The sequence below is a fragment of the Echinops telfairi genome, unplaced genomic scaffold (genome assembly GCF_000313985.2).
Source record: "Echinops telfairi isolate 266 unplaced genomic scaffold, ASM31398v2 ScPeMD7_4225;HRSCAF=4972, whole genome shotgun sequence".
In the NCBI taxonomy this organism is placed as follows: Eukaryota; Metazoa; Chordata; class Mammalia; order Afrosoricida; family Tenrecidae; genus Echinops; species Echinops telfairi.
In genome coordinates, this window is record NW_022108124.1 from 10414318 (window position 1) to 10427671 (window position 13354).

The 13354-nt window shown below is 36.5% G+C and overlaps 1 protein-coding gene across 5 annotated transcripts in view; it reads right to left on the reverse strand.

Annotated features, from left to right (window-relative positions):
• Positions 1-6887: 6887 nt before the first annotated feature.
• NLGN1 (neuroligin 1) overlaps positions 6888-13354 on the reverse strand; it is a 1028692-nt gene continuing 1022225 nt past the window's right edge. For all 5 annotated transcript variants that reach the window (XM_045295071.1, XM_045295072.1, XM_030886969.2 and 2 more), the window contains 2 exons: positions 10523-11312; positions 6888-9537 (listed from right to left, as the gene is read on the reverse strand). In XM_045295071.1, the coding sequence (XP_045151006.1) occupies positions 8715-9537; positions 10523-11312 (1613 nt within the window). In that variant the 3' untranslated portion in view covers positions 6888-8714. The remainder of the gene's footprint in view (positions 9538-10522; positions 11313-13354) is intronic.

A 13354-nucleotide genomic window follows, 5' to 3' on the forward strand; every position in this document is an offset into this window, starting at 1 on the left:
ACATTTACCAGTCACATTTCTCACGTGGGCTGTTTTTCCTCTTCTGATAGCTATATAAACATTTTACACTGAACTCACTAATCCTTCATTTCTTGTATGAGTTGCAAATACTAACTTTCAGTATGTGCTGTCTTGTCATCTTTTTTTCTTACTATTTGATGTATTGAATTGTTAGTTTCAGTTTATTATCGTTTTGTCTTTTTTTTTTTGCCTCATTCAATAAATCCATTCGTATTTCAAGAACATGGCAATGTTTCACTTTATGTTCTTCTAAAACATTTAACATACTTCATTCATCTGGGATTAATTTTTGTATGTAGTATGATACAGCACTCATTTCCCCCCTCTATGTGGATATCTATTTTTGTCTGAAGAATTGATCTTTTGACCTTGATGTGTTATTCCACATTGACATATAGCACTTTTTCCCTTTTTAAAAAAAATCAACCATTTTATTAGCATATAATTCACAAAATATACAAATCAAGAGTTCAATCATAGCAAGAAGAGTTATATACAATCATCACCACAACCAGTTTTAGGACATTGTCTCCGTTTGAAAGTTTTCCCTTTTGCATGGGCTGCTTATGGTTTTCACCTTTTACTCTATTTTTCTCTCTCTCCATACCAATGCCACAGAGCCCTGGTGTCATAGTGGTTACATGCTGGGCTGCTAAACTCAGGTCAGCAGTTAGAAACCACCAGCTGCTCTGTGGGCAAAAGATGAGGCTTTCTACTTCTGCAGTGTTACAAGTCCAGGAGATCCACAGGGGTCATTCTAGTGTGTCCTACAGGGTCATTTTGAGTTGGAATTGACTGGGTGGTAGGGAGCTGAGTTATGAATTTTTACCCCAAGGCCACACTGATTAATTATAATAGCGCTACCAAAACTCTTGATCCTGATTTTTCTGCTTCTTTAATAGGTTCTAGTCAGCATCTTTTAAAGGATGAATTAGAGAATGAGAAAATTCAAAGCTCTGAGGAGTATTTATAGTTGTTTGTGTAGGCCATGGTACAGAACCTGGAATATAGGAAATATTCATTAAAGGTCAGTGATTATTATTTTTATGACTCTATATGCTTTCTTTATATTACTATTAGTTCAGAGCATTGTCCTCAGTTCAATACGCTGGATCATCTTTGTTCATAACTTGGCTAAAGATAGAAGAAATGACTACCAGGATTTTAGAAAAAATAGAAAGGTCTTCAATGGATGGGGTGATGTTAACCTACTAAGATATTTTTTAAATGTTTAATACTCTCAACATGGGGCCAAAAGCAAATGATCAAGAAGAGGCTGAAGACAGAACTTTCTCTATAGTGGCACATGGAGACCCTCCAAAGGATGTTCACAGGGAATGGCCTCCACCTGAATTATCAGTGCGCCTCCAAAAATTCAAGGGAAAGTGTAACTACCAGATAATATCATCTTTCCACAATGCTTTTTAGTTTCAACAGTGTAAATCTTGAAAGATTTTTCTTGAATGGCATGGACAATCATGGGATACTTACTGTGATGTTTCAACTAAATTGAAAACTGACCTGGTTTGAAATAGGAGGAATGTTGTTCATAAGAATGATGATCCCAATTCTACCTTAAAAATCCAGCTAGACCAGAGGATGTACATTGGTACACATAGGAACTGGAAACACAGGGAATCCAGGGTGGATGATCCCTTCAGGACCAGTGGTGAGAGTGGCGATACCGGGAGGGTAGAGGGAGTGTGGGGAAGGAAGGGGGAACCGATTATAAGGATGTACTTATAATCTCTCCCTGAGGGACTGACAGTGGAGAAGTGGGTGAAGGGGCACGTTGAACGGTATAAGATATGACAAAATAATAATAATTTATAAATTATCAAGGGTTCATGGGAGAGGTTGGAGTGGGCAGGGAGGGGAAAAATCAGGGGCTCAAGTAGAAAGCAAATGTTTTGAGAATGATGAGGGCAACAAATGTACAAATGTGCTTGACACATTGGATGTATGTGTGGATTGTGATAAGAGTTGTACGAGCCCTAATAAAATGATTTAATAAAAAAATATTTTTCCCCCATTCTGTTAAAGCACTGGCTCTTTCTATGAGGGTAGCAAGGCTGTCCTATGAGAAATTCTTTGAGAAATCGTATACCATCCACCCTACATTCCTAATCTTGCCCCTTCAGCTTTCCATTTGTTCCCCAAATTGAAAGATTATTGAAAACGGGCAAGGACCTCAATGATGCACAAACTGCTGTTTTGATGTGGTATAAATCAAGGAGTGCAGAAGTCTTTGAGGAAGAGTTAAGGATGAAATAACAACTTTAGGTATTTACACTTGTCTGGACATAGATGGAGGCTAAATTTAGAAACATCAGCTTTACATTTTGATATTTTTATTTAATAAAGGACCCTATCATTTTGTAGCAATACTTTTTAACTATCCTTTATATAGAACTCTTTTTGTGGAGCTAAGCATTTTGTGGCCTGCATAGAAGTGTAAGAATATAGTAAACTATTTTATCATATTAAGCAAAACCAGATCCAGTAAAGTACCAAAAGCCTTTTTATGGAACGTGAAACTCCCAGAATGTGTTTCTGAATTGTCCAGCTTATTAGGGGTTGATGACAATGTGTCACAGAGATCTACCAGTCTATGCTAATTCTTTCATTAAGCAGTTTGGAAATATTGATCCATAAGCTATGTACTGGACTATTCTACGATAGTCTATTTATTGTGTTATCATAGGTTACATATGGATGACAGAACACATACTTCAGTTATTCATTAGTATTGATTAGAAGTACAATAACTAGAGATATGTCCCTAGGTTATTTTGTCTGTGTTCAATAACAATAATTTAATGGAGATTTGGATCTTCTGGTCTCTTCTAAATACTTTACTTCTTGTTATCTAAAGATAATTCATTATGGGCAGGGGTTTCTTTAAAAATTTTGCTGTCAGACGTCTCTATTTAAAAATTATTTTTAAAAATAATTATTTAATTTTTAAGAAGTTCTTAAGTTAAAATTGTTTTTACCTTCTGTTTTCCTCCTTTCTTCCTTTTTCCCATTTCTCTTTTTTCCTCTCTCCTTTCTTTTCTGCCAAGAAATGTAACAACTACGTCCGTGCTCCCAAACATTCTTCTCTAAATTCTTGCCCTGCATTCACTGGGAAGTGAACAGACCATAAAATAGGATTCTTTCCATCAAATAAGAACTGTCAACTCTATGTGTGGGCAGTACAAGAAGTTGCAAAGAAACATTTTTCTTGGAAATATCTTTGTGTGTGTCAAACATGGAAGACATTATTTCTGAGTTTAGAAACAGTCAACACAACTTGGAAAAATGGTAATATTTATTCATGATAATAAAGATGTTTTTCGATGAAAGTCATGGGCATCCAAACACAAACTAATAATCATGACTACCCAGTGGCCCCCTTTTTTTCTTTTTCTTTTCCTATTTTTAAATACATAATCCATGACATGTCCCATTAGTTGGTCAAATAATATGATTGAGGGAAAGGATAAATAAGAAAACACTAAGATCCTTTTAAACACACCATCTAATATAGATATCAACTCTGAAAAAGTCACTTAAAAACAATCCCCTTACTTTAGCTTCATCTGCTTAATTTTTTGTTTCTATACACTTTCAAGTTTCTTTAAAGCTTTAATTGTTATTAATTTCAACACAAAAAATGCTGGCACTGTGGCTTGTCTTTCCATAGAGGACTACATTCTGTCACATTAGTACATTTGTAAGAAGATATACAATATCATTGAAAAATATATGTGTTTGAAGGGCCCGTCACAGTATCTTATGTACCACATGGGTGTATGGAGTACAGATACCATATAGTACATATTCTGGCTGACTAGAAAATTATGCCTATCTAATTAATGCTTGTCCTTGACCACTTGAAATTTCTTTAAAATTATATATATTGGTAATTTTAAAAAGTTTTTAAGGGATTTATGTTTCTGTATTTGAGCACCAGAAGATAATTTCTTTGTCACTTTCCAAAAATGTACCTCCTTTGGTCTTTTTCCAGAAGTAATTTGGACTCATTTGACATCACACCCAAATCAAACTAACGACAGGAGAAGGTTCTCCGAAGCAAATAGTTCTTACTGGCAACTGATAGTAGAGTCATCCCACTCTATCTTTTAAATGGAATCATCAGAATCTGTGAATTTAAAATAATAAGAATACAGTTTTAGATAGAAAACTCCAGGAAGAAAGGCACCCGAGCCTTCTCTATGGTTATTTCGGTCTGCGTTCACCATCCACGGTCATTACCAAACAGAGCTGAAAGTTTGGTCTGCCTGCACACGCAGCAAAGCGCCAGAATGAAATTCAACTGGCATGCTTCTGGAAAAGACTCCAGTTGGTCACCCCATGTTTTCCATCAGTAGGCAATTTCTTTAGCGACCCCTGGTGGAAATATGAAACAGATTATTATCTTATCAAGTGCAGGAGAGGCATAGGGCTGTCGGAACAATCCCCTGCATTTATTGACTAAGAGGCCCAGACAATTGTAACAGAAAAGCTTGACAAGATAATTAAATGATCACAAAATCTCAGCAGGGAAGTGCCCATTAATTGAATTTATTTGGGAGCATGTTTTCACACGTATAACCAAATGATCTAATTTTCGCTTACATTAAAAAGTGATAGTCTATAGCTACTAATTACTGGAAATGAACGGAAAGGCCAGGACTTTGAAGCAGTCACCCCGAGGAAAACAAAATTACTAACATCAAAAGATTGCCATGGTGTTTGGCAGTTTCCTAAAAATCCCCTTCATCACTTTGTCCTGTGAAAATATCTCGGCGGAACTTGCCAAAGAGAAGAGGAGAATCCCAGAAATTTCTACGTAGTGGTGTCTTCAAAGCTGGAACAATGGACCGCATTCTCGGTGTTGCTTCATGATCTATCTGAATGCGCGCCCAGCACAAAGAGACCAGCAGGTGAAATGGCTGAAAAACAACACGTTGTGTGTACAAATACTGAGTCTGTTTTACTCCTTAGAACAATAGAGTTGCTCTGGAGGTTTTCATTGTAAAGTTTTGGTCGTGTTGTCAGGTGGTACGGCTCTAAGACTCTAAGTTAGAACATCATTGTGGTCAAGGTGTCAACTGGAAATTAGGAATGAGAGCATCTATACTTTATTCAGATTTTCTGTTTTGAGCTGCTAGCACAAGCTTTCCAAATCCAAGCAGGATATTTTTAATGCACTAGCAACTGATGCTCAATTTGTATAAAAGTTGTTAGTGAACCTCGTGATTTATTTGTACTTGTTAACTAGATTTTGCTCTTAGTCATGTTAAATAGAAATTTAAGAATATGGCAATTGTCACTTTTATATTTATAAATTCATAGTGTAAATCAACATGAATCTGTTGATAAACTATAGGCAATAATTTTATATAATAGCAAAACATGGAAATCATGTCTTTTTTTGACTTAGTGTTTATATAAGGTCGAAGCAGCTTTTTCTATTTGCAATTTAATCTCAGAAGGAGGACTCTGAATTAATAAATACATAATGTGAAAACAGTCTTCATAATTTTGTGTTTTTCTTTCTTGTCTTTTCCTAAAGAAAATGGCCATCTAAACGAATCAATTTTGAACACACTGGTTAAAATTAAAAAACAATATTCAAGATATTTCTTGCACATTTAATATATAAAGCATGTTTCAGCTTTAGAAACAGTTCTCGATATATTTTGCTTAATGTAGAATATCATGTTACATTTCAAAACTAGCTGCTGTGATTAGAAAATTAGCAACTAACACTTTAGTCCAAATAAATTTATTATATGACTTGAAAATCATAATAAACATAGACTGCTTTATCTTCCACAAAGTTTATACTCAGAGTTACAGAAATTAATTGAGAAAGACTAAGGCCATGATGTTTCCCTAAGTCATTTCTCTCAAAAATACAAAGCCTATGTCAATGTGGTAGAGAGAGATCATTTGATGGATAAACGTAGAGCAACTGATAGGTAGGCAAATATAACTATGGGCACCATTAAAATATAGCCGAATGTCTGGTTTTACCTAGGGAAGTAATGTACAGGCGAGGTATTCACTCATACCTTTTGTTGTCATTTCTATTTCTGTCTTAATCATTTGCTCAATCACTGCAGTAAAAGACAGTTCTCTGATTAAACAGTTTCTTAAGATGCCAAACAATTTTAAAATGGATTTACATTGGCAGTTCACAGTCTTAAATGCATAACCATACCAGGTAAAACTGTATGTAGACCACACCGAATTTTGAAGACTTGCTTCTAACAGAAATTTTCATTTAAAATAATGGAGCAATACTGACATAGTAGTAGGAGTTGATATTCTTGGGAGGGGGTTTTATAGGCAAAGCAAGTTCTTGAAGTAGATTTTTTAATCTTTCAGTGTTAGTTTAATGTCTTGCTCAGTGCTTTAAAATCATCTTAGAAGGATAACTTTCTATCCATTACTTTACGAGAGTTTAATCACCCCTATATAATGAACCTAGCAACTTTCATTCCAGGAAATATTTGTTTCCAGTAGAACTTTCCCCTGATGATTAGAAACAAAAGCTATGGTTCCACCTGAAAACCATGGGCACATTTTATGTCTACAACACCTTAACATGACAGGTAGCCCCCAAAATACAAAACCGACAGGAATCACGAGTTACCAGGGCTTCTAGACGCATCCTGTTCAGGTGTCCGTCAGACATCATCTTAGAAGAGACTTGCACTGAAGTTTGCAGTTGTGTTTTCTGTAGAAGTGACCTACATGTCTTCACAAACCTGACTGGTCTAGAAACATGATTCTTTGAGACAGACATATTTCTTTAGTTCTAGGTTTTTTGGTTGGTTGTTTGTTTTTTAAAAAAAGACAAAACAGCAATAAACATTTTAGCTCTTTAATGAGCACAGATCATGTCTCTTAGCATTGGACTAATAGTCGATATCCAGATCATCTTTATTTCACGCAATGGCCAGTGGCATGGCCAAGATGTACAAAGTTGTTTCCACCAAGTAGTATACAATTTTTTTTGTATAATAATCTTTCATTCTTGAAAAAGAGTAACTGAAAAGAAAGGTTTCTGTTACTGCAGTTAGTTTGTCAGAGAAAGTTCTTTGCATTATCTTACAAACTATCAAAATTGCTAGTCATCTGAAAAAATGTAAAAAAAAATCACATAACTTTAGTCTAATAGAAATATAATACAGGTAAGAGAGAAAGTATTTATCAGGGATGTGCTCTTTAAGTCCATCTCAATTTTTTAATATAAATGTACATCTGATTACATATACAAAGATTTGGAAAGGTCTGTGGGACTGTTATTGGTAAACAACAGGGGGATGAAGAGTTTCCTGTGGTCTTAGAATATTCCTTTAAAATCACACACATGTGTAACACTAAAATCTTCCAGGTGGTGACTCTCCTTCTAGGTTCTGTTTCTAGGTTGTACTGTATTGAGATTGGGTGAGTAAATTCCAGTGAATGAGCCTCAGTGAGAAAGATCAGTGATGTGAGCAGGGACGTCATTTTATATTGAATTAATATTAGTAAACATTTTGTCATGCAACATGAGTAAATCAATTAACTGAGAACTGTCATCAGAGTGGTAGCATCGGGGCATCCTCAGATCACAAAACACTGTTGCAAGTAGCTCTTTGGACACACTTCACCTGACCAAAGGAACAAAAATACAGAGTAACAAAAATCACAGCAAATTATAGATCCTGTCACACATGTCCAATTCAGGTACTATTTGTATAAATTATTTGGATGGGAATGAGAAGAACATAAAACACACAGATTCCTCGTCCCTACCCTGCCCCTGGGATTCATATCAGTGAGTATTCACCACTACATCTACAGTTTCTTCAAATACCTTTAATAACTAATTCCTTCTATTATTGAGAGTACTATGAATTATTTTATTGTAATTACTTTTGCCCCTTAAAATCTTCTTTAGGTTCTGCCAATTGATGGAGGAAGCTTCTATTAAAAACTCCAATGGGATGAGAAGAATTTTAATTACGGCTTAATCAGCAGCACAGCCACCAAGCATATAAATTATCATGCACATCGTGCTAAAAATATCGTTTCCTTTATCCCCACAACTTTATATTGACAGCACTTATGTGATAATGTTGTACCTGCCAGTCTTTAAACTTCTTTGTTTTACTGGCACATTTCAGCATGAGCCTCTGCTAAGGCCATTAACAGCATTGGTGCTTTGTGTACTTATCCAAATATGTAAATATGGTCTACACAATAAAACGGCTTCAAATAAAAACTGGTGAAAATTATCTGACATTCCATTGGTGTGTCCCTTGTGCATATTCAAAGTTGTTGTTGTTGTTGTTTTTAATTTAATTATTATTATTTTTGTATATCAGACATAGTTCTTTCCTGTTTCGTGTTCCACATGCCTAATTCCATCATGTAACTTAAATCTTCAAAAAAATTAATTCTTGAATGTGAATGAAAAAGTATCATTCAGAACAATTGCCTCAAGCAATTGAAATCCATTTTTTAAAAGTTGGTTTGTGTATATATGTACATCTCATATTTTGAAAACCCCCAAACTCCTTGATATGTATATTCACATAATATTCCTTCTTATTTAAATATTAAGAGTCTTGTAGGTTGAGAGCCAAGTAATCTTCAGTCATCTTGTACTGCAATCCATCAAAAAAATAGAGTTTGTTTCTCTCATCTGGCTATACCCTGGTTGTTGAATGTGAATGGGGGTGGGGGTGGGGATGAGGCAGAGTATTGCTCTGTCCTCCAGTAAAGGTGTTGAATGTGTGTAAGGGCTGAATCCCTGGTATTGTGTTGGGAATCATTGTGATGGTGTTGGGTGTCATTAAAGGAACATCATCAGGTGACCTTCGCATAGCTAGTGTGTAATCTGGGGGGCAGGCGGTCCGAAGAACCACCTCATGTGGATGGATGGACTCACATTCATGATCCAAATCAGTGTGCTTCATTTGGAGGGACATGATCTCCTCTTCTTGTGCATGGGTGAGATCGTTGGTTGTGGTGCGCTGAGGGCTGCATCTCCTGTGACCATCGTGTCTCCTCTTATCCTTTTTGTAATAAAGGGCTGCAAAGGCCAAGATGTTCAAGAACAGCAGCGATGCTCCAACTGCAATGGTGACACTCAGCTCTGTGGAGTAGTCCCTTTGATCCACTGAAAATGGACTTGGCTGTTGTTTGGGGTCATCCTGCTTGGCAGTGGGAAAGGCTGATGTGACGGGTACCGAATTTTTTCTCGTAGGTCTGAAAGTGATGTCGGTGGATGGCACTTTAGTTGTTGTCGAGGTATACTGAGAGATGTCATTGAGATTATGCAGATGAGGTACCAGCTCCAACCAGAGGTTGACCTTATTGGCTCTGTAATGTTCTTTAACTCTAGGTTTTAATCCAATATGGAGATAAAGTTGGTCTTTCTGGGAATATCTGGTCCATGCTACTTCTTCGAAGCGGTTGGGCTTGGTGTGGATAAACTTTGTATCTTGAGGGACCGGTTGATTTGGATCACTAGGAAGAAAAAAAAGAAACCATGGGAACAAACTTGTATTATGCTTTTTTTTTTCTTAATCAAAACAGTACTAGTTTAAATTCTACTGAAGAATAGCTCATCCGGGCTTCTGAGGGGGCTCTAACACCCATGTGGGTTCATTTAAGAACATCGATAGACATAGAAGCCAGATTGTTTGATGGATTATACCACAATGCTGGTAATTCCGATGATAGTAGGGTCCTTGCTACGCATTTAGAAATTGGCTACTATCTATGCAAAGAGCTAAAAGTTTTTATTTAAATATTCATCAGAGACTTTATATATGCCTTTCATATGATTTAACGCTTGGCAAACTGGGAGAGAAGGCATGAAGTATTGCAAATAATCGGGGACTGGGAATTAGCGATGTGGGTTTGTCACCTAGCGCTGCCACATACTAGACATGTTATTGTTAGCTGCTAGTAGGCGTGCTGTTGAGTTGGTAATTCCCAGTGTTGGCCCTGTGCGCAACACAATGCAATGCACCAGGGCCTGCACCGGCCTCAGAATCATCATGTGTTAAAGGAGGGTCTCAGGACCAAAAGTTCTCTCTTTAGTGGGAATAATAGCACTTGTCCTGACAGCCTCACAAGGTTATTGAGAGAACTGAAGGGTGTACAGTTCGGTGCATTGGAAAACACTATAAAATGTGTCGTTATTGAGCAACAATAATGATTAACACCGAGCAATTAAACATCCCAATGTGTTTCAAAAAACAAGAAAATATATACTGGCTACTACAGCAATGGAGACAAAAAAAAAATATTTTCTTAGTAAATTTCTCAAAGCAAGCCCTAATAGAACAGTGATATTTTAAAAAAACCAATACAACATAGAATTGCTTTTGAATGAAAGGATTTATTCTCTTTCTGGTGCTAAAACATTGGGTGTAGTACTATTTTAAACTGCTGGAACGATACTTTACATGAAAATGATAGAAAACTTAATTCCTTAGATACCTACCCCGTTTTAGCAAAATTAGTCCAGTATGTCATTACCACTGCACTCAGCATCACATCATTTTTGGAGAAATTGCAAGGAAATAACTCCGTCGGGCCAATCATAGGGATTCCCAACACATAGGGAACTTCATCTCCATGGGCTGCATCAGCCCAAGCAGGAACCTGATCAGTTTGGCAATGATGGTAAAAAGCATAGAAGTATGTGGGCGAACCGAAGTTCGAGTGCAGATCTGCCGTAGCTACGGCTGGGGCCACCCACTGATGGTCCGTAAACAACGCCAGGAGGGTCTTCCTTCTGGTTTCAGGGTTGTGACGGTCAGCCCAGTCAGTGTACATGAATTTAATTGTTTCTCTCAAAACATCTTTGCCTTCAGGATATCCATATAAATTGTCAACAAAATTTGAAACCGCAAAGTCAAAATCACTAGCCGATATACCATCATCACTATCAACTATATTTTCGACAAATTTTAAGCCTTCCCCTTGGTTGACGCCCAACATGATGTCATAATTGAGAAACTCTCCTTGTTCCATCAATATCTGTGGGTCGTCTGGTATGACATCACCATCAATGACAGGTCCAAAGGCTATGTGGTATCGTGCGGGCTGAATATCTTGGTCAACAAGCTCTTTATAAGGCTTCTTCTGCAGACATTCTACTAGCTCTACAGTATCTGAAACATTGCAACCAACTTTTGTGGCCAACATTCGAGCATATTTTGCAGGTTGGAAGCTAACAGCCCAGCTGGAAAGGGCCGTTCCACTTTGAGCTATTGCTCGTTGAAAAAGTCCTATAAGAAACGACACAAGAGTTTTCAGATCAACTTTGAATAACGTTGTGATAACATAACATTTGTTGATATTTTACACATGTATCTAAAAACTCAAGAAACAGGTATATAGAGACCTTTTTTTTTTTTTCTTAATAGAAGGTACACAAAGCCATCCCCAGGGCTCAGTGAGCCAGAGAGCTAAGTCAAAGTCCTGCTTTTTTTTTGGTAGCAACTGCCTCAGGGATCAGGGGGTCTAAAGAAGTAAGGACAAGGAGGTGTAAATACTACTGGTAAGAGCCCCAAAGATTTTCTTGAATAATCATGTAAACACTTACATAATCAATACAACCAGTCAGATGCGGTGTCAACCATCTCCCATTTTGAAAACTCTCCCTCAGACCTTGCAGTGTCTTTTGGCAGGGTTTTCTTATATTTGCTTGCTTTGGGGGCCCATCAGAACGGCTCTCTGTGCTTCTTTTAAGCAGACTGCAGCTGGACAAGAGATGCCCAGGGGCCACATAGCTACTGGAGTGGGGAATGGATATTGCCCTGGGGATGGCCCTTCAAGAACATAAAACAGAATCTCACTTCAGATATACTCTTTCCAGCTCCTCATGTCAGACACAGTATGCTGTGTATTCATCTTTCAGAAGAAGACATAATATTTGAAGTATTTTCACGAGGTTAAAGAAAAAGCCATCCATCAGCAGGATGATTTAGTGAGGGTGATTTGATTTTTTCCTCCGTTGAATTTGCACACTTATATTTTATCAAGAGATGAACAGTACACAGCATATTACTTTGTACTTAATTGCATTTAAGCATTGTAAATCAGAGCCCCATATGCAGTTTGATAAGGGCAACATCATTCAAAATTTAAAATGCATTTAATTTCTTGGTTAAGTTACTTTGTAATACAATTCTTATTTAAAAATACAATTTTTCTAATTTCTTTTAGTAATGTATATTTATTATTAACTTTCAAATATAGCTTTGAAATTCAACAAGTTAAATACATGCTTTAGTATTCATAAGTATAAATGAAATAATTAATAGCTCATTTTGTAAAGTGCTAAATAATTTTTGAGTTAAATGCAAAGTTTAAGATTTCTCTGGAAACATGAATATTTCATCAGTTTGTCTGTATTATGTTTCTAGACAATTCTAAAAGTATGCATGAACTAAACAATATGAATTTAAATTGGTTTTGATTTTCTGGAGTATATATGAACATATTTCAGCTTGCTAAAGCCAAGTATCTTATTTCAAACTATACAAATGCATATCATTTATAAAAAGCATGTAGACCATGTGTTTATTTTTTCACACTTGATCTGGGAAATACATTATTAACTGAACATATTCCAACTAAAATAAACCCTCTGGTTTCTATTTTTTTATATCCATTTTAGTCCTTCAAGGACATTGACTATATATGCATACACACACACACACACACACACACACACACGTGTGTGTGTGTCTGTGCCTTTAAGAGAAAATACACACCATATAAAATACAGCCTGAAATATGTCATTTAGATGACATTGGAAAAAATCATGTGTTTTATCATTAGTGAGAGTTGTTTGTTATGTTGCTAAAAAATTTGGTTGTCCTGTGGTAGATAAAGGTCTACCACAGTCTTTGTGTGACTTCAATCTTTTTTAGAGTCTATGTCTGCATTGGAGACGGAATCAGCGCACTGATTCCAAGAAGCATGCCCTGGCCTAATCAGGTAGCTTTGTTGGAAGAGATGGGAGTAGAACGGGACCATCCAGTATCTGTGTCTGTAACAGGGGATGACAGCTAGCACTGAAGGATATAATCTAATGATCTATTTGAAACTGTTTGTATAGCCATTGGCCATTGTTTGTCACACCATCAGTCAGTGATTAGGAAGGCCAGCACTGATAAATTAATGGATTAATCTTTTTATCCACTGAATATCAACTTTTTATCCACTGGGTTGCTAAGAATTAGAGTCAACTCAATGGCAATAGCTTTGGGTTTTTAGTTTAATAATGATTGCAACTAGCTTTAGAAAAAGTGAGAGAAATAA